The sequence below is a fragment of the Patagioenas fasciata genome, chromosome Z (genome assembly GCF_037038585.1).
Source record: "Patagioenas fasciata isolate bPatFas1 chromosome Z, bPatFas1.hap1, whole genome shotgun sequence".
Lineage (NCBI taxonomy): Eukaryota > Metazoa > Chordata > Aves > Columbiformes > Columbidae > Patagioenas > Patagioenas fasciata.
This window is the reverse complement of record NC_092560.1, coordinates 61,689,675-61,717,566: the sequence shown is the minus strand read 5'-3', so window position 1 is coordinate 61,717,566 and position 27,892 is coordinate 61,689,675. Positions and strand designations below refer to the sequence as shown.

At 37.6% G+C, this 27,892-nt stretch overlaps 2 protein-coding genes across 4 annotated transcripts; one reads left to right on the top strand and one right to left on the bottom strand.

Moving 5' to 3' along the window:
• Positions 1-3: 3 nt before the first annotated feature.
• CCDC152 (coiled-coil domain containing 152) lies at positions 4-17,312 on the top strand. The gene is made up of 9 exons (XM_065860546.2): positions 4-96; positions 2,788-2,905; positions 3,839-3,944; positions 10,871-10,939; positions 12,010-12,074; positions 13,550-13,652; positions 14,967-15,094; positions 16,000-16,086; positions 16,564-17,312. Exons 2-9 carry the CDS (start codon positions 2,819-2,821, stop codon positions 16,684-16,686), a joined length of 768 nt encoding a protein of 255 aa, XP_065716618.1. The 5' UTR covers positions 4-96; positions 2,788-2,818; the 3' UTR covers positions 16,687-17,312.
• SELENOP (selenoprotein P) lies at positions 16,774-24,306 on the bottom strand. 3 transcript variants are annotated; one of them, XM_071801957.1, is made up of 6 exons: positions 24,151-24,306; positions 22,478-22,681; positions 20,550-20,762; positions 19,456-19,573; positions 18,343-18,590; positions 16,774-17,601 (listed from the first exon to the last, which is right to left on the bottom strand). In XM_071801957.1, exons 2-6 carry the CDS (start codon positions 22,666-22,668, stop codon positions 17,568-17,570), a joined length of 804 nt encoding a protein of 267 aa, XP_071658058.1. In that variant the 5' UTR covers positions 22,669-22,681; positions 24,151-24,306; the 3' UTR covers positions 16,774-17,567. The 3 variants fall into 3 exon arrangements, with proteins under 3 accessions (XP_071658058.1, XP_065716616.1, XP_065716617.1); XM_065860544.2 differs by having other exon boundaries at positions 16,774-18,590; XM_065860545.2 differs by lacking the exon at positions 16,774-17,601 and having other exon boundaries at positions 17,933-18,590.
• Positions 24,307-27,892: the final 3,586 nt, after the last annotated feature.

Sequence of the window (27,892 nt, the reverse complement as noted above, 5' to 3'; positions counted from 1 at the left end):
GCCCCCACCGACGCCGCCCAACCGCCGGCACGCGGCCGAGCCCACCAGCGGGCCGAGGGGGAGGACGGCGAAGCGGCCCCCGCAGGGTCGATAGTGGTACGCTCAGCCGGCGGGGCTGCAGTCCCGCCGTCGGTGGGGCGCGAGCCGGCTCGTCTCAGCTGGTGGGGCGGCCGGAGTGTCGGCCTTGTGCTGTCACCCGTGTGGCCAGCGCTGTCATCTGCGCCGTCTATCTGTTACGTCCACGCACTGCGGAGTTACAGGAAGTGCCTGTGCACCTGAGGCTGTGAGAGGGTCTGTCTGCTACCCAGGGCACGTTGTGTAGACAAAACTGCGGAGCTGGGAAGGATAGAGGGTCCACGGGCGCCGCTGGCGGGGTTTGCAGTGAGGCCGCTGGGCCTCTGGCCTGCTGCGGTTGTCTGTGGAATCGGATGAGGGGGTGCGGTTCACCCCACACCTGGACGCCGCTTGGGCGGTGATAACACTGATCTGCAAACCTAGTTTTAAGTGTGCTCAGGGTCTTCAAGGAGTGAGTAATTAAAGCGAGATTACAGGCAATGCAAATGGCAGATGCCTGCCTTAAAAGGTGGAGTTCAGAAAAAATGGTGAGGCTGTTTGAGGTGCCTCTCGTTGAATAATTACTATATTCAGTTGAGATACTCATTTGAATATCTACTCATTTTATTTTGGTTATAAATACAGTTTTCACTGTTACATGAAGCAAAAATGGAACTTTAAATTCCCAAATCAGATCATCAGCTACAATACTTTAAAAAGATGCAGAGAGACCATGAACAGAAAGCGGTTAAAGAGAGATTAAATAAAGGTGTCAGTTTTATGACAGTCAAAAATATCTTTAAAATCTGATTTTTACTCCCTGTAAAATAAATACCATCATTCAAATCAGCAGCAGGAGGCTTAACAAAAATGCACTTGGAAGACATGCATAATAATATACAAAAAAATAAAAGTGATGAGTTTTCCTGCTGGAAAAGCACAACATTAATAATACAAAGTATTATTTTGAATTACTCTTTCAGTTCAGCAGGATTTTTATTCCCAGTGGCACTGTTGCCTAATGCTGCAAGTGCTGAGTACATCCTGTCTTCTGAGGAAACAATTGATGCCATGGTATAAAGAAACACACAAACAAAGCAGCATACAACATGGCAGCTCCCTGAACTCCCATTCTCAGCCACAATTTTGAGGGTAAAACACAATTTTAAGAGCATGGTTAAAAAAACAGTGATCGACAAACAGTTAAGATACTGCTGGTGATAAGGACTGAAAAGATGAGGGCTTGGCATTCATAGTGTACATTTAGATTATCAACTAATAGAATATTAAGATATGTAATTATTTTACAAAATCGAATATCCCGAATAAATATTTTAAACTGCATTTTAACAAATTGTTGCATTTTAATAACAGAATCCATTAAGATTGCTAACTAGTAAAAAAATCACTAACTTAGAAGCATTATTTCTTTGATGCTATATATATATCCTTAAAAATAGTTGATTAAAAAAAAAAGTTAATTAGCTTTAGCTAATTAATTGTTTTACTTCCTCTGAGAAAACATCAGATACGAGAGAAAAGTGAGTATTAAACACACAGAACCAGTGTCTTTATCTTACTGCTTTGGTAAAGAAGTTACATACATGTAGAGGCTTTTAAATATTAAATGACTGAGAAAATAACTCAGTTACATAATTTTGTTTTCTGCTTAGTAGTTGTTACTTTACATATCTGTTTCCACCTAGCTTCACTTTAAGTTTCTGTCTGGAAATTCATTCAGTTTCTGGGTAGTGCACACATTCTGACTTCTGGTTAATTTCTTTCATTGCAACTTTTTGTTAATTGTAAAAAGATGGTTCCTACATTACCACATAAAAGTGACAATTTTGTCTGGAATACATGGTTTATCTGGTATTCATGGAGCCTGATGTTCAGAGATAGTTTTGATATTTTTAGAAGCATTCATATTGTGTCTCTCAGGTCTCTCTTGGAAACGTATGTTGAAGACTCTGTAAGTAGAATTTCTACTAAAAACAGCGATTGTGTTAATAATCTGGAATTATACGTGTGCTTTTCAAAATATAATCTTCTTATTCATATGGTAAGGTTTATGTGCTGCAGTCTCTCATCACTGGTATTAATGCAAATTGTTTATATGAAAATATGCAAGTAACTTGAAGCCTGAGTAGTTATGTATTAGAGCATCTACACAGGTGAAAGGTCTAGATCCTGCATTAATGTGTGTCTGGAAAGATCTCATTTACTTAAGCAACATTTTTTAAATTAAGCTAATTTAACAGAAATTCATCTGTTGTTTCTAAAATACTCTGAGTAGAGAATGATTAATTGCTTCAATTGATTGAATTTCTTACTCTTTAAAGTGAGGAAGGGAAGACCAGTCTGTTTTAGCAGCATATCTAAAGAGAAATTGGATGTATGTTTTAACAGAATCCTATGTGCAGACCACTAATATATTTAGGTAAAATTGCATCATTGTGTCTGTGCAGGTGAATTCAGGTTTGTTTTTTAATTGCAGAAAAAAAATTCCAAATTCAATTATATCATCTACCAGTTTGATTGATAGATTTTCGTTGGGCTTTCTGACATTCATGGTATTTTCTAGAAATGCAAGATCTTAGGTTGGTTGAAATTTAGCTTCACATGCAAAAATAGTTTTAAATTTTTTTTTAAGTCTTATTTGTTCTGCTTAGTTTTGTGCATATGAAATCTTTCTACATAGTACGAATGAGAAATCTACTTTTATATTTACAGTGATCATTGGATTGTAAGTTCAGACAAACAAATGAACCACATCCATGAAGAAAATATGAAGAAAGTCAGTGTAGTCAATCTTGATAAACTTTTAGATAATTTCTCAGAGATAGAAAAGGTAAGAGAAGAAGGCAAAGAGTGTTGAAACTGCTATCTGTAAATATTTTGTGACATTTCAATAAACTTTTCAAGTGAAAATTTATTCTAAGTGATATCAGCTTATTAATATGCCTTGTAATATGAGCTTTGTTTGGAAAGTGTATTGACTTTATTTCAGAGTGATGAGTGACTTCTGTGGAGTCTGAGAAGCCTTTGTTTCTGTGCTAGGATTTTAGTAGTGGAGAGGCCAATTTTGGCTTCTCATGAAAAGCATGGAAGTGTCCCTTTGTATCAGAAGCTGCTATTGGAGATAACAGTATTACACAGCTCTGCTGGACTGTCCTTTCTGAAATTGATCCTTTTTCTAGAAAAATCTCCTTGCCATAGCAGGAGCATCTGTTCTTATATTCTTTATGCATTGAGCTCTCTTTATTTTGTGTCTATACCCATTCTTAAAAGATTGATCCACTGAGGAATATTGATGCTGTATTTCTTATTAGACCCACTTTGGCTAGCTCTCTGCTGATTTCCTGATCAGTAAATACCTGCTATAGATAATATAAATTTAGCATTACTTATGGGAAAAAAATATCAGACCAGTTCCTCTTCCTATGCATTACTCATATTGGTGTTCAACGAGGGCATTGACAACCTCATATGCAAAGCAGTAGAAGGAACTTTGCTGAGGACTCATCCAGACTGTGAACTACAGAACTGAGAAGAAACCAGTTTATAACTAGTGATAGGTTGGCATTCTTAGTTCTGTAGGTTAATCTCACGATAGCACAGGCTCTCAAGTCTAGCATCACTCTTCCCTATAACAGAATAACCAGAATGGCAAATAATACAAGTTTGTGACTGCAGTGTTGTGAATTTTTAGATTTTATGTTAATTTAAAACTCTAAAACTTAAAAGATGTTAATATAATTTTAGTCTTTTTCCAATTTTCTAGAAAATATCAGAAATTAACGAAGCAAATAACCTACTGGTTCTTCAGCTGGAGAAATGTAACAGGTTGTTAACATTAAGCCAATCGAAGGAAGAATCAGTAAAAGAAGGTAATTTTTTTTTTAATGATTTTTTTTTGCATATATTCAGGAAGTTCTGATAAATATTTCCATTCTTTTCAGTCATATAAAATATAAAAAATAAATTATCAAGGATCTGAGATATTGCCTGAAAACCAGTAATGCTTAATCTTGGGTCATGTGTCAGAATCCATATCATTTGCTTAAACCAGATAACTTTAATTCACAAACATATCTTGAGAACTACGTTAAAGTAACTATTTTCCACTTGATGTTAATATCCATCCACTTTATGAGATTTTTAAGTGCATGCAATACTGAAAAAACTTTCCTTTTGTATGATCTTTTTTTTCCCTCTTCATGTTTTTTCTTTCGATTGCATTATTTCTTTTTACAAGGAAAAAACGTGTTGAAAAGGACAAAAGGAGAGGATCAGATGAGCTTAATATACCTGATGATGTTATTGTCCCCAAACGTTTACCTTTCCCAGCTATACAGGCCCAGAGCTTCTAGTGAACTGCCACAGTTTACAAAGACAGTATTTTTAAGCAACCCAACATCAGTCGTTCTGCTTAAAGTGATAGCCTGTGACTTATGTTAATCCATAAGCAGCTCAGATGTCTGTGTAGAACAACAGGGTCGACATTTGGGAAAAGTAGGGTCAACACTGACACAGTTGTGCCCCCAGCTGAGCTGTTTCATGGTTATCAATATGACAAATGTTATGTCTCACCTAGTCACCAGGAATGTTTTACCCAATGAGAAATGAGCCACATGCATTCTTGAATGCATATTTTGCTGCTGTCTGAAATGTCAAAGTTTGCCTGTAATTGGAGAGGGTATGTCAGACTGCTGGGGCTGGTGCTGTGCGATAACACGATGACTTATATTTCTTAGTTGCTTGTGTGATTTGGTTTGTTTAGGGACAATTTGATGACCCAGTTTGGGGTTTGGAATATACATTCCCTGTAACATGCTGACTGGTACACTAAAGCTTTAGTATTAGTCTTTGAATTTTGCTCACTTATTCTTTAAGGGCATTGGGTATTTGTGGAATCTCAGTGTCTTGTTCTGCCTAGGCATTTGTTTAACTTCTAGAGGACAGAACAGCTGTCCAAAGTGATTATACTTTTTATGTGTGAGATCAAATCTCTGAAGAGACCAGATTAAACAAAGTGACATTCCATTTTGTGTTTATAATGTCACCATCAAGATTTTATCTCAGTGACATTTCCAATTCAGTAATAAAGTGTAAGGAATAGCATTTAATCCTTCATGTTTGCATTCAATTAAGCTGATACCACTCTTGTAAGTTTATTCCATAGGCTGTACTCATGTTACTGTCATCTTTGATGTGATCAGTTTGGGTCATATTTCCTTTACTTTGTAAAGCCTGTCATTATGAGGCCTGTAACTAGAGGAGTGTCTCAAGGATCAGTACTGGGGCCTATATTATTCAATATATTCATCAACGACTTGGATGAGGGAATAGAGTGCACTGTCAGCAAGTTTGCTGATGACACCAAACTGAGAGGCTTGGCTGACATACCAGAAGGCTGTGCTGCCATCCAGCGGGACCTGGACAGGCTGGAGAGTTGGGTGGAGGAAAATTTAATTAAATATAACAAGGGCAAGTGTAGAGTCCTGCATCTGGGTAGGAACAACCCCAGGATCCAGTATAAATTGAGGAATGACCTATTAGACAGCAGTGTAGGGGAAAGCAACCTGCAAGTTCTGGTGGACAGCAGGATGACCATGAGCCAGCACTGTGCTCCTGTGGCCAAGAAGGCCAATGGCATCCTTGGGTGTAATAGAAGGGGGCTGGTTAGCAGGTCATGAGAGGTTCTCCTCCCCTTCTACTCTGCCCTGGTGAGACCACACCTGGAATATTGTGTCCAGTTCTGGGCCCCTCAGTTCAAGAACAGGGAACTGCTAGAGACAGTGCAGGGCAGGGCAACAAAGATGATTAAGGGAGTGGAGTATCTCCCTTATGAGGAAAGGCAGAGGGAGCTGGGTCTCTTTAGCTTGGAGAAGAGACTGAGGGGTGACCTCATTAATGTTTGTAAATATGTAAAGGGTGAGTGTCAGGAGGATGGAGCCAGGCTCTTCTTGGTGACAACCAATGATAAGACAAGGGGCAATGGGTATAAACTGGAACACAGGAGGTTCCATTTAAATTTGAGAAGAAACTTTTTCATGGTGAGGGTGCTGGAGTACTGGAACAGGCTGCCCAGGGAGGTTGTGGAGTCTCCTTCTCTGGAAACATTCAAAACCCTTCTGGACACATTCCTGTGCAACCTCATCTAGGTGTTCCTGCTCCAGCAAGGAGATTGGAGTAGATGATCGTTTGAGGTCCCTGCCAATCCCTAACATTCTGTGATTGTGTGAAATCGTTATGAATGGTAAAAATAGTTAATATTAAGAGGATTCAAACTGTTACATGGAAGCTAAATAATGAAATGGCATTTAGTGTTTTACAGGTGGGAATTATAAGCCTCTATATCATAATAAAAAACTTGGCAAAGAAAGGAGGAATTGAAGAGAAAACTATTAAAGATTTTTTTTTCTTATTCCAGGAGTATATCTTTTTAGATGAGTATTTGAAAAGAGAAATTGTATCTAGTACTTACCATAAATTTGTGGTTGCTTATTCGTCTATAGTTTGTAGAGTTGCTGAAAGGTAAATCTTTTTGTAGAACTTTGGTCTCTGACAAGTCAACATGCTAAAAGTTAGGAAACAGGGTAGCAATACATTTATGTTCACACTGGAGTGAGATTGCCAGTTGAGTTCTTTAGATCTTCACTAGGACGTAATTAATTTAGCTTGATCAGAAAAGAATCGGAAAAGCTGTTGAGTGAATGAAGTTTGCTAATGATGCTAATCTATTATACTAAGAATCTCATGTCATAGAATGACAAGTGATAGAAAGGGGAGATGAAAATCAGTACCAGTGCCTGTGGGAAGCATTTTATATCAACAGTTGGCCTTAGTTGGCTACTTCTCAGGAAAGAGATCTTGGAGTCCTTCTGGACTGAAAATACCAGTGGTCCAAGAAGCAAACACAGTGGTAGACACATGATCAGATTATAGAAGAAACAGAGAAACAAGCATCATGTCTTTGTAAAGTCTGTGATTTTCTTGTAATGTTCTGGTCTCCACATTTCAAAACAGACATACCAGAACTAGAAAAGATAACTGAGAAGGTGGCACAGTTTGGTATTGTCAGGACAGGAAGTCGGGACCAATCATATAATAAGGCCCACAAGGTAGGGGCTTCACCAGCCAAGACTCACTCCTACTGTACCCATGCAGGGCTGGCTAAGTGAGGGATGCCAGGGATGACCAAAAGTCCACATTACTAAACAGGTACATGGTGATGGAGCAGCTCCAGGACCAAGACAGGAGGCGAGTCAAGATCAGGTCCAGAAATGGTAACAAGGGCCAGGCGTGGTGTAGTGATAATTAGCAGGTTCGTAGCAATGAGGCAGGTCTGAAATCAAGCCTGGAATTCACTCCCTAGGTCACGGCCAAGGTCTAGATCTACCATGGTATGTGGCTGTAACACAGCTGCAACATAGCTCAAGGTAGGCTCAGGGCAAAAGCCTCATCTTAAAAGCAGGTCCCAAGGGAAGAAGGGGCAGCCATTTCTGAGTTGTCTTCCAGCTTTCTTGAAAACTGTACTGCATAATCTGCAGCACATGCTGTCAGAGGAACATTCAGGTAAATAGTTACCACATTACTGAAGGTCAGCAGTGACTATAACATTAAAAGTATTTCAAAAGGACATTATGGTTGGTGTAAATATTATAATATTATAAAGTATATAGTGTTTCTAAAGGATTTTGCTTTTCCTTCTTGAAATTTATATAAATGGTCTTTGCACCTTTATCAAATTCACCTGCAACATTAACCCTTGATAAGGGATAATGGCATACTGTGTATTCAGAATCAGAGCACTAAAAGTGTTGCATCTAATAGTTCAATTCTTTGTAAAACCTTTTTGAAAGTCAAAGCACTGTGGGATTAAAAAACATTATTTATTATTGATGGGCTTATAGAGGGATCCTGTGCAGAACTGAATAAGAGGCAAGGACTAAACGTAGCATCAATACATCCATTCTTACTCTAGCAACAGTTATGCTAATAGACTCTAGTTGTGAGAATGACTTTTATACAGTGATGTTGCCAACTGTGGCTTGGAAAAAAAGATCTATCCTGGCCATACGGCCCAAGCTGTTCCCCAGAACCCAGCTCAGCCGCATTTCCTGAAAGTATCATTTGTACAGCTGTTCCAAGGACAACTGAAATTGCTGGGTTTGGACTGGTTGATGAACAGTGTAAACACACAGTCTCAATGTACATACGTTCTCAATTTGAAGAGCATTCTCAAGTTCATCCTATTACAAATTTAAGGCAAAAGCAAATGAATTTACAGGATATGTACACAGCGTTAGAGTGGAAGGCTTGTCAGTAGACAATTCACAGAACAGCTAAGGAAAAAGACATGAAAACACATGCTGATGCATGGTTCACATATGATTCCAAATAGATATGCTGCTTACAGCACGGGAGCAGACAGAAAGAGCACTATGGAAGGATAGGCTGTTGTTCCTTGTACCCAGAAGGGTTTGAGGCTGTTAGTGGTAACAGGGTGAAGGAAGTGGGATTTTATCCTGGCTGAAGAACTCTTTGTTAGTATGAGAAACAGAAACAGGAGTAGCATTTTGCACCCCAATAAATCTCCAGCAAGTGTGAGTACCTGAGGGCTCCTTGATATCCCTGATTGCCAGAAGTCTCTCTCTAGAATTATTTAAGGTAAGACTGGGAATTCTAAAGGAAATGCAAAGAAGAAAGAGATCTTCTAAAACTCAGAGGAGAGAGGAGAGTGAAACACTTGAACCAAAGACAAGGTGGGAAAAGATGAGCAGCTGGGCTAGGGTATACATGTTCTGAAAGGTCATAAATGAGCCTTGTTTTGTCTGGATATATGCTTTGCTAAACAAAGGTAATATTCAGGACCACAGTTTTGTTTAGTGTAAATCATCACAGATCCAGTAAGACAGATGCAGGTCTGGCATTCTGTTTTTCTGCTGCTAAACCTTTTCTATGGTGAATAAATGGACTCTTGTGGTGCAGGTTGCAATTTTGAACTAAAATCTACTGTAGTTTTTAAAAATAAAGCAATCACATTATTGTCTATGGAACACTGAAAGTTGCTCTATTTAGCATCTTCAGGCTTGTGTTATTTGTTGTGACTTAGTGTTTTAAAGGTGTTAAAAGAACAAGTGGTTGATGTAATTACCCCATTAAAAAAGCCAATAGCTCCAATTATAAGTGGAGATGGAAGAAAATATAACAAATTGTATATATTCAACATGGAAAAAGATCATTTAGGGAGTATATTCTTTACAGGGAAGAAACCCCACAGATGGAATGCCAGTGGTCCAAAGGTGCAACCATTTAGCAAAATTCTGCTTATTTTTCTCTAATGTAGGCAAGCAAAATTTGTTCCCAGTAATTTTTCCAGTCACAACTGTAATTGCATAAGGGATTTGACAAGATATGTCCTTTAAAAATAAGAAAGATAAGCAGATATTTTTAGGACTGGACAAAAGAGCGGTTTGCGCTTAAATAGCTGTGATTCATTGCATTACTAGCTGCTGTCCTATTGTATACTCAAATGCATAGGTGTCTTTCCAATTTGTGCATGAATTAGAAGCATTTGGGTTTATTTCCATACATTTTCAAATACGAGAAAATTTGTAGTAGAATTAGTTGGTACAAATGGCATGCTAACCTAGTGCGTCCAACTTTGAACAGGATTTTTCCACAAAGGCTTTTGAACCAGTACAGGAACTGACGGCAGGCAATGTTTCTGTGCTCTTCGTGCTCCCTCTACTGTTTTTTTGGAAGCATAGAATGGGAGAATGCAGCTGGCTAACGTGCTTGGCTGCATCAACAGCCGACTTGATGGAAGGACAGACTAAAGGTCAAAAAGATTAGTGGAAAACTGGATCTCTGGTCTGGGGTCATAATTCATCTTCCCAACTCCATTATTTCTAATGCAGTCTTTAACTGTATGATCTACAATTTTCAACAGAAATTTGATCTTATGAGATGACTAACAGTTGTTTAGCATACCTTATCTGTTGCAGAAATAAAAAGCCACTTCAGAAATGCAGCTGTGCTCTGGAAATAGTAAGGTTTTAAGAGTAAGCAACTTCAGTTTTAGTGTCCCCAGTCTTTGAATGTTTTTTAACTTTACTGATAAGATTACAAGGAACATAAGAGATAAAAACAGTATTTCATGAAAGCCAAATGTTATATTACAAGTAGTCTGTATGGTGTTCCAACATTAAACATACAATTAAAAAAATAAAAATATGAGATAAAAATATGTGAACTGATAGCAAGTTGCATGTATATACATACACACATAATTATTTTGTTTAAAATGAGATATAGTAGCATGTTCTGAATCTCCCCAAGTTTGTGTTGAGCCACAAGGTGCATGTTAATGTGTACTAAAATAGGGTGAGTAACTGCAATGAGTGGGTAGTGTTGGTCTTGTTAAAAAGAATCTTGGCAAAAACACTGTCAGGAAAGTAAACCTCGGTTTCATTCATTACATCAAATTCCTGGAATGCTTATATGGAAAACTTCCATTATTGCCCAGAAAACACAAACCTCCTTGTTTTATGGCTAGCAACAAAAATGTAATAGCTTTATGAAATTATTCATATTGTTTGATGAAATTGGTTTTAACCTATTGTCAAACTAAATGCTAAAATGTAGCAGTAACCCTGTGATAATCTGGGTTATTTCTAGTCAGTAAGAAGATTTAGACTAACAGTCACGATAATTATAAAATACTTGAGAAAAGTTTATAGACAAAATAAAAAATTAAAATTGTTAATAAATTATTTAAAAATACTGGTTTTTTCATTTCTTTTAGAATGTACTGCTCTACAGAATGTGATAAAGGGTCTAACACAAACCATTGAAAACCAGTGTAATGTGAAAGGTAAAAGAATAATGTTCTTATATATACTGTACTGTACTGTAACTAGGCTAAGTAGGCATTGAATTGTTTTGTGCATATTTGCTGGTTTTTTTTAGAGAAAGAAACTCACTGGCAGACAAACAGAAATGAAAAAAGTATCTAAAATCAATCTTGTGCAGATTTTGGTAGTCTATGTGCTTAAAGAATGTCTGTTGCTATTACCCTACTTAGAATCCATGTGTAAAAGAAGTTCTGCCTTAGTGAGGTTTTTTAATCAGTAGTTGGGCTTTAAATTTTTTTCAGCCTAGACCAGGCAATTTTATAAAAAGTGAGAAAGTATCATTCAACTTCGGACTGTAGTCTATTACAGCATTTATGCATAGTTTTTATCATTTTGTTAAACCAAAGGGTCTTAATCCTCAGTGTAATGTTAGTAAGATTTAGCTGTTATCCATAAATACCTGACAATTACTGATTGCTTGCTATTTTAAAATAAAATAGATACGTATTTGCTATATCTTTATACTGCAGCTTAGTTGTATACCAAATAGGTAATTTTATACCCATTTTGTGTCCAAGTCATATTAGCATAAATACTAATAAACCTCTAAAAATTGGAAATATGCAGCTGGTTTTAATACTCAAGGTGACTTTTGACAATCAGAAAAGCATCTGCTTTTTCTAAATTCTGTTTTTGAGATACCTGCTTTCTAGTTTTTGGGAAACAAGTACTTCAAAAGCAGCATCTTCCCATTAGAAACTGCTGTAGTCGTGATAATAATACTCTGTTTTCTGAGTCAAAGAACTTTACAACTAGATTTTCTTGAATGCATCAGTTATCAGAAGGCTAAAGACATTTCAAAGTAGTAATACCAGGAAAATATTATGATTAAACTAGGAACTTTCGTCCTAGAAAAATGATGACTGAGATTATGTAGTTCTGTAAATTATTATTACGTCTACAAAAAAGTTTCTCGAAGTTCAGACAAGTCAAACAATGAAAGTAATCTATTTATTCTGCTTCCATGCTAATAATACTGTCAAACTGTACTTTTTAGTGTATCATATAGGTTATTGTTTTTTTTACATAGATGAAAATGATAGACTGAAAGGTACCATTCACATCTTGGAACAGAAATTAAAGGCTTGTGAACAGGTACATCACAAATTATCATTCTTTAGGTAGAGGAATAATATTTTTTCTCTATAGAAGCAGTTCATATATTGTTATATTCTTGGGTTTGCTACCAAAACCATTATTGTTGCACTTTTGCTAATGTTTATAGTGTAAAAACAGAAGAGTTGTTCTCATCACAGTACCAATGTGAGAATGTAATAGAGGTCAAAACAAGTAAGTTCTGAGAACTCTGTCTCAATCTAAGATGCACTTTTTAAAAATCTGTATTTAGCTTTAAATTCAGCTTTACATTGTAACATTTAATCCCTTGCATTAAAATATATTCTTGTGTGGAAATAAGGTTTTGATATTCACGATGCCTGCTGTACTGCCAAATAATCAAGAGGTGCCTGAATTTTGTGTATAGTTTCTTTGGGAGTAGATGCTACAAAGATAATAGATCTCTACTTTTTATCTGTGTCTCATGATAAATTCCATTTACCATCTCTCTCTATTTTTTATCTATGCCACTCATTTTTGGAAAGGAGGTAGCACCAGCAGGTTGTGATAGTTCTCTCTGCTAAGACTGCAGATCCATTACCTGAATAGGATTAAGAAGCTCGCTGCTGATTTTCTTTGCCTGTGTTTGTAGTAACTAAGAGTTAAAACTAAGTTTTTATAACAATCGAGTTGTTATCTTGACAGTTTGAGAATAAAGTAAGTAATATCTTCAGAAAGACATGAGGAAATTATGATTTTATACATTATGTACATGTATGGGCATGGTGAAACTGCCTGGTGTGGCTGAAGGCACTTACTTGACCATGTCTGTATATATTATTACCACCAATCAGTAAGTGCCTTTGTGAGTGCCTCCGAGCATTCCTCTGGTGAGTGGCTACCTACCTTGTCAGAAAGCTCTGAAGGGCTTTGGAGTAAGCACCACTACAGTGGCGGCCACAGCCAATACCTGAATAGTTCTGGAGTACTTACTGGAGCAAACTTAGGATAGGTATGCTTAGAATCTTCACTTGAGTATCAGTGCCAGCAGCCTCACTAATGCTGGTATCACTGATGTTTCTACTGCTGCTAGTATGAAGTTGCAGAAAACAATATTAACAAAATTCATACTGGAAATATGATTTTTGTTAAACAGTCTTGCAGTCAAAAATCCCCAAAATTAAAACTGTAGTCACTTAGCTAACTGCAGCATTTTAACAGATCCTGGCTTGGGGAAAGGAATATTACCTCTCCATTTGCCTGTCTCTTAATAAGTACAATTTCTAATTCTGTGTTAACTGATAACTATAATACAGTGGAATCTGCTACATTTTTCATCATTGGACTTCAGCTGGATTGTGTAAGAAATAATTGGGCATTTTGAATTTACTAGATGGAGGATAAAACAAGTATTGAATTATAGAGTACTGTACACTTTGACATGAATGTTGTGCTTTGCAGAACCTAAGAACACAGAAACATCAAGGTTTTTATGAAGCTTTTTACATTCACAGGAATATAAAGATCAGATTGAGAAACTTATGCTAGAAGTTAAAAACAAAGAGGAAGAACACAAATTAGAAATAACACAGTTGAATTGTGAGATAAGAAGAAAATGTAAGTCCTCTGAAGACTAAATGCTCTAGCATTGGGTAAAAAGATGTTGTAACCTGTAGGAGCTATACTTCATCTAGGATAAGTGCAAGTTCCACTTAGTGGAAACATGAAAGCTAGAAGTGGACAGTGTTTAACGGAGTTTTATCGTTGCTCAAGAGAGTAAACAGTAGGAATGACGCAATAGTACAGCAACACAGGATGAGCAGAAATTCCCAAACAGGTACAACAGCCACTGGGAACTTGGACCTAAGCTAGACTGTTGTTAAAAAGTTCCACCAATACACAGAGTAGGACATTGTTTTCACAAATAATACTGCAATGGAAAAAAAACCTTATTTCAATATTAATTATTTGCAATAGTGGCACAGCGTTGAAGAGCAGGATTTTTTGGTCATCCATTTAATTGAAAAAAACCAGACCGACTCTTTGTAAAATGTGATGCTTCTTTAAAGAGACTCCATCTTACTAGGATGGAACAGGGTAGTTGTCGAGGGTTAGGATTGCGGGGTGACAATCAAAGCCTGGCAGATGTATTGTTAACCTCCTCTCCCCCCAACTTCCCCCTTTTGCCCCTCCCTCTCCCCCCTTCCCACTCAGGACAGGCGATCGGGAGGGAAAGAAGGACAGAGAGAAGAGAGTTGGAAAAGTTAAAGATGTTTTACTAATGCTACTAATAAGAATAGAGAAAATAATACAAAATATACAAAACCAATCTTGTAAGTCTCAGCAACTGCAGAGCCAGCACCCAAAGTCCTGGATTAGACTCTGCAGCCAACCGGAGCTGGATTCAGTCTCTCACTAGGCCTCAGTTCGCAGGGACGACCAGCAAGGTCCTCTCCTAATGTCAGCCATGAGGAAAAAAGGGAAAAGGGACAAAAAAGGGCCGAGATCCTCGTGATCTCCCACTTTTATATGAAGTATTCACGTGAATGGAATGTTATACACCATTGGTCAGTCTCTCGGTCATCAGTTTTCTCGTTGCCCCTCTCGCGAGATGTCCATCCATGCTTATCAGTAAGTTTGCATTCCATTGCTAGGTTTAACCAAAACATGTGTTGGGTTCTCCAGGAAAATGCAGCTAACATGAAGGCTTTAGCTGACAGGCAAATTCACTAAAAGAGAAACTTGTTTTTAACAAAACCAGGACAGTAGTTTTCACATAGTTTTGAAGTATTGTTTTTTCCTTGAATGAAATTCTTTTCCCATGAAATATTGACCTGCTGCTAAGGAAAGTTTTAATATTTGGGAAATTATGTTATTTTTCCATCTAAGCATCTTCTGTAATCATCGTATTTGGTGTTGCTATGTTACTAGTTGAAGTAAAAGAAGTGGAGTATAGAGAACAGAGAGAGAAAAAAGAACTGGAAATATTAGAGCTAACTAGACAGCTGAAAATTCAAAATGAAGAGAAGCAGAATGAAATAATTAAACTCCAGATAGAGGTATGCATTACAAAGCCGAGTTGGGCATTGAGTAAACTTAGAAGAGACTGTGTTGTGAAAAATGTTAATTAGTACTTAACGAAGTAATATGATGCAGTCTAGGAAACTTAAAAAACAATTGTCTTTGCAAATATCACTGATGTGTGCTCCCTTCCTTAATGGTACTGAGTTGCTTCTGCTAAGGATTCGAGTTCTACCTACTGTATAGGGAGGCTGAAGTTTGCTGTGTTATTGGTTTAAATTAAATTATTTTGAAAATTTTGCTAGTTTTTGAGCTATTTTAAAAAATCTTAGTGTTATTCGTTTGAATTTCTGAATGCTGGGAAGATACATTTCTTTTTTAAACTTCCAAGAGCTTAAAGACTTGTAATTCTGCAGAGATCTGAGTCACACAATTCAACATGTATTTCATAGCTCAGGTTTTAAGTCACCCTTATTACAGAAATAATTAAGGAAGTACTTCAAACATTTCACATATGAAAAAAAATAATTAAGGTGTGAAAGTGTTTGGGCTCAGTTATCTTTGGAATGTGAGGGAAAGGTGATGGTTTCAGAAGTTTTTAGCATCCTCTGCACTTTCTCCTTCTGCAGATATTTGGCTGTGTAGCCTCCATTTTTTTTTTTTAGTAGTGATCTGGTTCATCTAAATGTATTTGGTTTATTGTGTTTGTAGTATTTCCTTTTTGCAATACTTTTACGGATTTTTTTTTAAGAAATGTAGCTTGTAATCGCATTGTTTTAAATAAAGTAGCTTCTTTGTACTAGGATTAAGTAGCAGATAAACTTGCTATTACTACTTTCAGGAACAAAATCCAATTTTTAAAAAAGTGAAAAGTATACTTGTATTATTTAACATATTTTTTCCTGTTGGTTCTTAATGTTTTGTGTTTTCTTGATTCTTTCAGTTCAATGCTAAATTAGCACAAGTTCAGAATAAAACAACAAAATCATTTTCAGATGCTTCTGTTTTGCCACAAAGTGTGTATAGAAGGGTATGTGCCTGTAGTCTGCAGAGACCAAATACTATTACAGCCTGTTTGAAAGGGGTTTTACTTTGTCCTGCAACAAAGTGTGGAGGGTGGGGAGCAGTTTCATGCCTTATAGATCCATCTTACTCTCCCACACACCACTCCCACCTCTAGACAACTAATTTAACATCTCTCTTCATTGATGTTGATATAGCTGGAGTTCAACAACAAAAATTAAAAATTGGTAATCTGGGAACTTAAGACAGAACTGACATAAATTGACTGATATAAATTACATGTGTGCATTACTGGTTTTGTAGCCTTGGGACTTTGGAATGTCACAAAAATAGGACTCTGGAGAAGTCATTTTTGTAATTTTGTGATATAAAATACTGAGAAAAATATTTTTACTAGAATATTTCTCATTACTAATATCATATTGTATTGTTACTTAAGTCTATGTGATATTTAACAACTAAGCCTTTGCATGTATTTTTACAGAAGCTGCAGCATCTCCAGGAGGAGAAAAACAAGGAAATTGAAGTTCTTCGGAACACCATAAGAGACTTAGAGCAACGTCTTAATAAAGGCCAAGACCTGCACCTCAAACGGAGGCGATTTTGAGTAAATGACATGAAATATTTCAGCAGTACATAAAATGAGAAACGCAGTATTTCAAACTTGTGCACCTGAAAGTAAAAACAAGACATGAAAAAATGCAGAATTTTTTTATTGAAAACACTCTTGTCAAATATTCCAAAGGCATGCATTCTTTGAATATCCAGGACTACTTTCTTGCTAATCAGCATTCACAATAAAAAGATTCAGGTTTCACAGGAGTAATAATTTCCCTATTAAACCATCATTAATTATGGTGTATGCTTTCAAAGCAGTTTTCCGTTCTTGTATATTCTCTTCTTCATCCAGGAATCCTTCAAACAATTATATTTTTACTTCAACTCAGTTAATCAAAGGTTATGGATGCTAAGCTACAGACAGAGAAGTTATACAAGCTCAAGTAGTATATTACCTTACTAACCAATACAGATTGATCAAATTCAGCACGGTAATGAACAATGATAAACATTAAACCAAGATTAAATGTTTCATCCTTTTCTCTTTTTGAGACTGATAATGATTCTGCATGAAGTTAACACTGCTTCTTCTCCCTTTAGGCACCATCTTCCTGATTTAGTGGGATTTTACAAGCTGTAGTACTATGTATTAATGGAGCCTGATACCGTCTCTAAGTCACAAAAGTCAAGCATATAAATCTGTTACTCTAAAATAATGCAATTACTCGTTGTATGCTACATTTGAGATAAAACGTTATTTTGGCACATTGTTTAGGAATAAGCTTTTTTTGTACAGAATTTCTATCCCCAGGTTAAAAAGAAAAGCAACAACTTTTGAATATATTCCATCTTCTTAATTAAAAAAAAAAAAAAAAATAAAATAAAATAAAATATCTGTTTCGTTTATCTTCTGTTCTTGATTGCAGAACATCAGACAGGAGCCCCTAGGTCATAGTTTATGCTTCTGGCCTCACAAATGCAAACAGAATGTTAGAAGACAAACAAGACAGACAAATTAACCAAGAATGCAGACACCTTCCCAGTGCAACTGAAAAACAAACTAAGGGTCAACTAAATTCCTTTATCTTATTAAGTTTTTTAGTGATCGAATTTGACAGGTATTGTGTAATTCTGAGAGCACTGCTCTAAAAATGTAATTGTTTGCAACATTTTAACTCTACACACCTGTCTTAGTATCATTTTAATTGGAGGCAATAAAAACACTTAAGCCGTTAATTTTTCCACGCTCGCAACCATGTGAATTTAGCTGGTAGGACTCCCTCGCATTTTTTAAAGTGCTTAGTTTGTTTTTCAGGTTCAGTTTCTTGCGTTTTCCTGTCACTGTCAGGTGTCACTAGTTTCACTTCCTCCTGCTGCTGGTGACTGTCAGGCAGCAGTGAGCAGACGTCACTGTCAGGATTCAGTGATGTCCTCTGCCAACAGCTGCCCATGTCACCTGCAAGAGTTTGGAAGTGCTCCGCGACACTGTCAAGTGACAGAATTTCCTACCTCTTCAAACAAAAGGTGTCGACAGTGACAGCATCAGCTACTCGAAGTTGAGTCTGATGCTGTCTGCCAGTTTCAAGTTAACTGGTTTTTACAGCTGGTTTTCCCCTTTTTTCATAGCTTTTTATCTTGTGTAATTTCTACACCTTCTCCTGGAGGAACAGTGTCTACCTGCTCATGACTACCTGTCTGATCATACCTGTTGCGGCCAAAAATTCTATGACGCCGACCGCTGTGAGGACGATGCCTGTGAGATTCAGAAGCCTGATGGCTTTCATTTTTGGAGTGACGACCACCCTCACGATGGTGGTGGTGGTGGTGGTGGTGTCTGTGTCTGTGCAGGTTGTGGTGCTGTGAATGTTGACCAGCTGGCTCAGGTGCTATCTCTGCTAGCTCTTCTTCTGCTGTTTTAGTGATGTTTTCACATATACCATCAATATCAGGTTCCTGCAAAAGAGAAGCTTGCGTTAAATTCAAGGCATTATTTTGATTGAACTAGTTATAAAATATTATCTTAAACCCAATTTTAAATCATCTGTGCTACTTTCCTGAAGAAAGATATGAATGTATCAAAAAGAACCTTGTTTTACACCACCACTAATAACTAGACAGGGCTCTTCACAGAAACTTTTAGGAATGATAATTCAAGTAATTGTTGATTAAAAGTATTATTTTTCTAGGATTCCACATCTGACCTAAGACCTGCATTTAGCGCTGAAACTGCATGATGGGATTAAAATGATTCTTCTCCTTGAACTTTCATGACTATCCAGGCACATTTCTTGATAATCCTTAAAGTAGTTCTGATCTTCAGTTATATATAAAACAAAGCTACCCTTCTTCTGTAATGCTCACAATAATTTTTTACCTTGTATTACCACTTTTTAAAGTACCCATTGGACACTGTGTTTAAACTAAAAGGAACAGTAACTCAAACAAGCTGAGATTTGATTCCTTGGAGCAGTGGGGAGCGGTAATTACTATTTGTTTATGTACCTACCTGTACCTAAAAACTAGGGTGGTTCATTGCTCACTAGCTCTACTTAACCCCAGAAACAGAATTAGCCTCCAAGATTGCATTTAGATTTCTGAAAATTATTTGCATTTCTCTCAAGGGCAGGAATTCAGATAATCAGTCTATTATAAATTAGATCTAATTTACTTTGAAAAATCTTTAAAAGCTCTCTGCCAAGAACCATGAAGTGTGTAAATTCTAAATCATGTCTTTGGGATTAATCACACTGAAATAATTTCAGTATCAGCCAAATCTGGTCTCCTTTCCTAGTATATGTAGAATGAAACAAGAAAATACCGTGTAAGAGCAGTTTCCACACTTGTTTTCACAGTACGCAATCTTAATAGCTTCTTCTACATATTGGAAAGACAGGAAGGAATAGGGCAGACCCAGATGATACACTAAACGGCCGCACCTAAGGAGAGAAAGAACTTTGTGGTTACCTATACATAAACACACACCTAAAATTAAGTATCTCTTCTTGTCATACTGTATTTTATTCACATCATTCTGCCCACACTGTACAGTCCCACAGAAGGTGTTTCTGTCCAATGAGTTTACAGACAAAGACAAACATCTGCCTTACACAGGTTTTCCCACTCAACTGCGTCGCTCAGTAGTGTGAAGTGTGATTTCTGGCTGACGTAGTAACGCTACTGGCAGAAACCTCTTGTTTAGCAGTATTTAGACTGCACTTATCTACGCCACCGGTACCGTCGGAGCAGATGGAGTAAATGTAGTACTTGTACACAAGGGCATCTGGCTATGTATCCCACCTGCAATGCCAACACGCAGTCCTCCTGCCTCAGCTCCCTACACGTCTGCAGCACATGTCTAGGAGCAGCACCAGGCAAAGGCTTCATTGCCGATAAAGGCGCAGTAAGGGCATATGTTCCTGGAACCATAATGGGTCATGGCCAAACCAGTGCAAACCAGCTCACAGTGTAGGTGTATGCTATGTGGCAGCAGCTCAAAACTGTTCAACCTTTCAAAGGCCATGGGTTTGAGGCCTCTCCACAAACTACTTACAGCCCTGTTCTGTTTGTCATATGACAGCAATGGCCCACACTCAGGTGTATTTGCTGCTGTAACATGCTATCCCTTTCTAAAGATCATTCTAGTGCTAGTTTCATCCCACAAGCCTAATTTAGCTAATTAATTTCATCATATTAAAAAAAAAAAAAAGTTAAGTAACTTTCTAATTCTTTATTATACTTAATTATGCTTCATTATGAACTGAGAATGTTCATTACAGTAACAAAATAGTAATTAGGATGGACATGTTGGGAGTGCAGGACTTGTTGAATAATTTCCATCACATCAAAACTGAAAAATCGTAATTTCAATTGAAGAGTTATTACTGGTTCTGCCAAAAGATGTGTGTTCCAGACCTGTCATAAATGAGAAAGTCATCTTTGTTTCCATTTAATGTAGTCCAGACATCATCTTGCTGTTCATCTTGCTGGTACACAGTAATACTTTCTGAAACACTTTCTTTCAGTAGGTGAAATTTTCTCTGTGAGTGAGTTCCCTGATGATTGACAACAACATACGAGATATTGACCAGTCCTTCATCCTTTAACTTCACTCGCAGGTCCTCCAGTCTAGTGGAGAATGTAAAGAAGCAAAACCGTAAATCATTAGTAAGCATAAATTTTGCCATATTCAACAAAAGTTAATATGCTCCATCTTGTTTTAGTGCAGTGAATGTTATTTTCTGGGTTTTAATGGCAACAATCTAACTTTATCAAAACAACTTTGCCATTTGCCATGACTATCAACTACACTGCCACCAAAGCAGACTCTGCAATAGCTAATGTGTCATGAGCCCTGTCCTTGTAAGTCGAAGGCAGTACTAAGTAAAGATCTGTTTTCAGGATGAATTCAGTGTTCTTATTTCAGTTCTTCCACGCTCTTCATAGTCTAACACAGTTTATCTGATGTCTTTATTTAAATGCTGAGGTTTTAGTCACATAGTTGGTTAAAGAACGGACACCATAAATACAGGAGGAAGATGAATAATCAAGAAAGCAAACCTGCAGTAAAAGGCCAATAGCTGTCCCACTCATCTTTTCTATAATAGCCAGAAAATGCATATTGCAGCAACTGGATCAAAAGGATGGCTACAGAAGGTATGCATGTCCTGGCTGACAGTTATTAGTCTTTCCCTTTGGCATCCCTTCACAAAAGTCTTTCTTTGGTCTATAGTACAGAAAGCTGCTTTCTTGCTGTATCATCTTTCCTTTTCATTTGTATTGTTCCTATTGAACTGCTCTGGAAAACACTCCTATTTTTTTTCCATTTTCAGGAAATCGTCTAGAGCTTGAAGGATTCTTTAAAACATATCTAAAATGTACAGAATCAAACCCAAATGCCTTCAAAGTTAACCACAAAGCCCATTTTTGACTTTGATGGACCCAGAGATTTACCACTGCTTTTTCAAATCTAGATATTAAAAAACTTCCAAAGACTATTATAATATGAAGTCATGCAGCCTAGAGGGGAAAACTAAGACGTTATTACTATGATTAAAATCAAGCTCTGAAGCCAGTACTATGAATTTTTAAACCAGAAGGAGGATTTCACAATCACTAAATGAATCCAAGACAAGAGATGTATGCAATTCCTGTTTGGGTCAATTCAAAATTATTTTCTTGTTGCTGTTACTGTCATGATACCTAATTATTTGCACAGAAGTATGTTCTAGAAACTAGAGCACCAACGTCCCAGGTCTTGTATGAAAAGAGAACAGTGATGATTCCTTTGAATGCTTCAACTATTTTGAGATGACCATTCTTTACTTTAGCTTTTGTAATACTTCTTCTATCTAGGACATTTGAATAGGGTCTGGGAAAGCACATTAAAAGTGCATGTTTCGATTTGCCTTTTCCCCTACAGACCATACATAACAAATGGGTGATCACAGATCTCTCTCTTTCAGGTGTACTAGCGGTGTCCGAGAATTATGATGTTTCTTGTCTTCAGCATCTTTGCCACATTAATCATCTGTTGCTAACTGAAGTATAGTCTTGAGGAACTGTTTCTGTTGGTTTTTCATGAGTCAATGTTAAGTCCATCATACTTTCATGCTGTAAATACAATCTGGAGAAAATGATCTGCCAATCAGCACTAAGTCAAGAGACAAAGAATCTGACCCACTGCCCAGAATGCTCCTGCTCAGTGTTGGCCCCTGGGTCACACATATACCAGCTGGGATGGTGGCATTTGAGGAAAGTAGCGATCATTGACTGCAGCTGTAGTTGGGCACATGTATTATCCTGGCATCAAAAGTTGACCTGTCATGTTTTAACAAAATTACCTGGAAGCCTGCAGCAGGCACAAGTATCAGCTAGCTTGGAGAAGAGCCACCACCGTCACGGAGCCCCTGGAGTTCAGCATGGGGTTTTCCTCCCCAATACGCCATTCTGGGGCCTCCTTGCAGCTCTGTGTCTCTGTCCCTCCTCCTGGGAGGAGACAGAGAACCAGAAGTAGCCCCAGCCCTGCCCACATGGCTGGGCTTTATCTGAACAGAGAGAAAACAAACAAAACAAGATCAGTGCCTGAACAAAGTTCAGACTCTGAAATTCCCATAACAAAGCACAGCAGGATATTCCGCTAAAAAAAAAACAAAAAGAAACACACAAAACAAAAATAAAAAACTGCAAGAATAAACTCGAGCTATTTTGTTTAGTGCTTGATCATATGCCTTTCATTTTGTAGTGGAGTTCCCCCAAACAGGCAGTACTTTTCGTGTTGTTGTTGTATGTAAACAGCAGAATATAAAGTGTTCAAAATAACTGGATTCTTTTTTAATGCTACTAATCAGACTACATTGTTCCTTCCTCTTTGTAATTTCTGCTTGACTGTTTTTAATACTTCAGCAATTTTAAAGTAGCCTCATTTCTTGCATTTCGAAATCAGTTTTGCTGAGCCAGTTTACACCGATAAGCGTCAACACCAGTTCACTCCAGACTCCAGGGTAATCCCATTGCCTTAAAAGTACTTGCACCAACAGTATATTTTGTTATATAGCAAGTATTACAGAACCTGGCAGAAATAAAAAACAAGCAAACAAAAACCTTAAAGACTTTTACAAGTCAGTCTGTAGTATTTGGCTCTCATTGAGAAAAGTCTCTTAAGAACACAGGCACTAGAAACAATTTTGCAAAAACAGGAAATGAAAACGGAGTTTCAGGATTCCTCAGATTTTATAAAATCTCCTACCCACACTTAATCCATTTAATGTTTATGAAAATCAAAGCATACAAGACATTTCATAATTATCTTTTCCTTTTATCCATTAACATAAAAAATTTTGGCTTAGTATGTTCAGAAAACACCCACTATCAAAAACCACATAAAATTATAAAACTGCTCCCCAACATGTCATAGGTTGTGGAATCGTATCATTTCGCCACTCGCATCAAAGTTTTAAAGTAAACACAGCATGGTTTGGAAATACTAAGTTGTGATAAATAACACCCATTTCATCAATTTTGTCATATTCTGAAAAAGTGTAAGTATCTTACTAATTGATCTTCTAAAACAAAAGCCAGCCACTCCAAAGCCAACACCATTGTTAAATCCATCTGTCCCTAATGTTTCTTTCCTGCAGTTCTAACAAAAGCGTTTTAGGTATACTACTTTGAAGATTAAACCATGATCCAGTAGGTATCAACAGGGCTGTTTTTTCGGTCTTTCCACGCATCTGGAAAGCTACCCACATTTATATCCATTGTAAACACACTAAACTCTTGTGAGAAACTCCTTGAGATGGTGCTGTGCATCCTGCAGCAGCACCGGCGCACAGCTGGCTGCCCTGCGAGGGAGAAGAGAGCTGCACTCTGAACTACACTTCTCTTCGCGTTTCAACTTTCTAGTTGGTTTCCAATGGAAATTTCCACAGTTAGCTGCCTCAGCCAAGGAAATGAGAAGAAACTTTGCCAAATCTTAAGTCACGAAGCTGTTTCACAGCAAAACCTGCACACTTACCCTTTGCTCCCCCGCTCCTTGGCAGCTTCTGCTCAACTCCGTGGCAGAGGAAAACAGCGCGAGGAAAAGCGCTGTGGTATTTATAGGGCTCTTGTTTATCTTGCTTTGCAGATACAGTTCAAAGTTCAGGGAGCTTATTCTGAATGACCTTGCAAGCAAAGCAAAACCATTCAGCAAAAGTAGCCAAAATATTTCTCCACTAACTAATTCCAAGGGGAAACCATTTGTCATGCAGAATGGTGTGGTTTTTTTCTTACGGTGACTTTGAACACCAGGTTATGCAGTTTGTCAGTCACCCCAGTCAGCTGGAGGCAGTGGTACAGTCAGAGCAGGGGGGTGGGACAACCAGCCATTATTTTATGAGCACAGTGGTAACCGCAGTGAGAGGGGGAAGGTTCTTCTCTATTTATAAAAACGCTGACCTAGCAGGTTTTCTCTCATATGCTTTATCTTATATTTGTCTTCGCAAATGGCTCACAGCGCCTAGGGGCATGTGAACACAGAGCTCCTTTTGCCCAGCTGCTCTCGATTACATCACTCGGTTCTCAAACTTGTTTCTGCAGAACCTGCCAGTTTACCACTTTCTGTCGAAAGTTAGAGACCAGATCTTCAGCCATTTAAATCAATGTAGCCCCGTGAAAGCCATGAAGCTCTACTGACTGGCCATAGTTACTTACCTCTCTGTATTACTCTGTTACGCTTTCTGAACCCCATGGTGACTGAGGTGTGTGTGGACACTCAGGTTAAACTGCTGGCCTACCCTCTTTCCTCAGTGAGAGAACTGTTTATGCAGAGCATGTTTCAGTCTGACAGCAGCGTGCTTGATGTTTTTTCCCGCAATGCACGTGTTATGTGTGCTTATGGAGAAATAAATGTTTAAAAACATGGTGTGCCCTTAGAGTTTAAGGTGGTGAGATTTATATGGCTTAGCTCTATGGCCTGAGACTGTCTCCTGCGGAGATGAGATTTATGCTTCTGTTTGTGTGCGAGTTTGGGGTTTATCCTGTAGGAGTCCTATGCTCAAGCCAATGGAAAGAAGAAAAACATCTGAAGTTTTATGTGATAGTCTTGGAGGACAGCATGTGGAAAACACACATCAGACTGGGACAGATTTTTTTTAAAGGTGGAATGTGCTCACATTCCTTATATTGTTATGGAAACATGTCTTTGTATTCCTTGCTGGGTTGGGACCAAGCTCTCATAGCTCTGAGGATGCCCTTCACTATTCCAAATGATAGCTTATTTGCTGGGCCTGCTGCCTTCAGATTTATTAAGGAAAGAAGTTCTCTGCACTAAAGCAAGTGGTAGGGTATATGATAATTTTGGCTGTGAGTTTAGATAGATCTAATTCAGTTGTTTTAGAAGTATATACACCCTAAATATTTTTAAATGTCAATCTGGAGCATTAACCTTTCTGAGTGGAAAAAAATACACTTCCAGATTTTTTTACAAATAGTACAATAAAGATGTTAACAAGTGTTAAATTTACAGTCTAAGAGTCTGACCATTCCATTTCTTATATTAATTCCCTTTGAATTCGTAGGGTCCTGTTGCCCTTTGTCCATAGCTTCTAAAGAAATAATTGTCTTAAATCTTAATTTTGCTTTCTACTGCGAGTATTTTCTTAGTTGTTGAGTATGTTCCAATTTCACTGCAGGGGGCAGTTATGAACTCTAATTTGGATAAGACTTCAGTTTCAAACAATTTTTTAAATTATCATCCTGTTTCTACTCACTTTCTTATTTGGGCAAAAAAATGGTCCTGGTGGAAATAACAGCCCCCTTCTGTTCTTATTGAACATAAACTATCCCCTTTTTTGGCATGTTTCAAACTTTTCAAAGCATTACCATACAGAAGTTATAGTGTCTTTGGAAATTAAGTGGTTTTTGTTATTTCTGTTATCTGGATTGGTCTGTGTATTTCTTAAACAAAATCTCAAATGCACACGGAATTATGAGGCTGTCAGTAATTATTTTCCAGTGATGTGTGCTGTAGTGATTTGCAACATGTGCAAATAATGAGAGAACAGAGGCAGAACATGTATCCAGCAGGATTCTATCATGAGACCTTAGGACCTTGGTGTCTGTTTTGCTCTTGTGACTGAGGGATATCACAAATGGGGAACTCAAAGTCCACTGACAGATGGTCAGTCTAGTGATCCATCTCATGTCTTTGCATTTTATAACAGTGTAACAGTGTCAATTCAGTGGGGTAACTCATCCTTTATAATGGAATAAATTACAACAAGAACGGGCCATTGAGGTTTACTTACTGCTTACATAAACAAATTTCTATTTGTTTATGAGACCTTAAACACTTGCTTAAATGCTGTAAATAAAGGGTAATTTAAGTGAAGGCTGAGAAGATATATTAAAGTAAATTCAGCAAAATAATTAGAACCACAAGATCATTAGGTAAAGTAACTCCAGAAAGAAGGATGGTGGTGCAATATTGGTCTCGTGACCCTCTCATGTGAGATCCAAAGCAGCATAAGATATTAATAGCTAAATGCATACTTCTCAGAATTCAAATGAAGCAACAAAAGCTGACATCCTCTGATATAGGCCTGGAGATTGTCCCAGTGGACGAAGGAATAGCTAATACATGCATATATCTACTTAAAAACAAAATTAGACTTTATCTAGTAGATAAATGTTTTGCTTTTCTGTTTGGAAACTCCATTATAATAATGAAGTATCTGTCTCCACTTGAACCAGTATGTAGCTCACTGTAAGCAGCAAGGAATTATTTTTTTTTGTCAGACATGCCGTAAGTCATAATCATTGCACAGACTACAAATGCAAACTAACCCTAGTTACTGAATACCTACCTGTATTCTGAGTTATCTATTGGCCCTGTTTACTTACTGCATTTATCCTACAATAATTCTATCAGCCTGCAGGTTCCCCATGTCACCTCACTAGGTGTAACACCAATAGTCCTCTCATCCTTTGAAGAACAGACAAATTACCTGATGATACCCGAGAGGTGGTTAATAAGAGTGTAACTGTGCAACTTCTGTATTTTTGTATTTTTCAGTATATTTAGTAATACTTGACTGTCCTGTGATTTACAGAAGAAAATGGAAAATTCCTTCAGTTTGGCTCCTGGTGTTGGGGACAGTAAATCAGGAAGATGCAAACATAATAAAGCAATGCCCAAAGCAGGGTATCTATACAGATCTCCTGTATGGATCTCAGATCCCACACCATGATCAGTGATCCCTTCTTCTGCAGGAATCACACAGTTGCATGAGGAATTCCATAGGCAGCTTTAGACTTTCCAGTACAGTGCACCGAGTCAATGCATAACTAAAGTGATTCAGGATCTGTACAAAGGAATATAAAGGAAGTTAAACAAAGGCTTTGACTTTTCTGTATTCAGACAGTTCTCTTTACATTGTCAGGTCTTCAACAGGGTGTAACTGTAATCATAGCTTCAGAAGTATCATCAGCAATACATACAATTCCCACCTAACCTTTGTACAAAACAACTCTCCTTAGGAGGTGCAGAGGAAAATGATTCATCAGCTAAACTAACAGCAGTTCATGCCAGGTGACTTTAAAGGCTTCTCACCAGAAATACCTGTACAAGCAAGTTCTTGTTAATGTTTTATGACAGATCATCCAAGCAGAGTTCACCGCACTGAACCCTAGCCAACGAGTGGAAGTTACAACAGCACAGTGCATGGGATTCAGTGACAACATACAGCGAACCCTACAGGAAGTTCAAGTCTGTTCTT

Coding starts and splice junctions, on each gene's coding strand:
- CCDC152 (XM_065860546.2), top strand. CDS start 2,819: ATGAACCACATCCATGAAGAAAATATGAAGAAAGTCAGTGTAGTCAAT. Junction 2,906..3,838: donor ATTTCTCAGAGATAGAAAAG/GTAAGAGAAGAA, acceptor CCAATTTTCTAG/AAAATATCAGAAATTAACGA. Junction 12,075..13,549: donor AATTAAAGGCTTGTGAACAG/GTACATCACAAA, acceptor TTACATTCACAG/GAATATAAAGATCAGATTGA.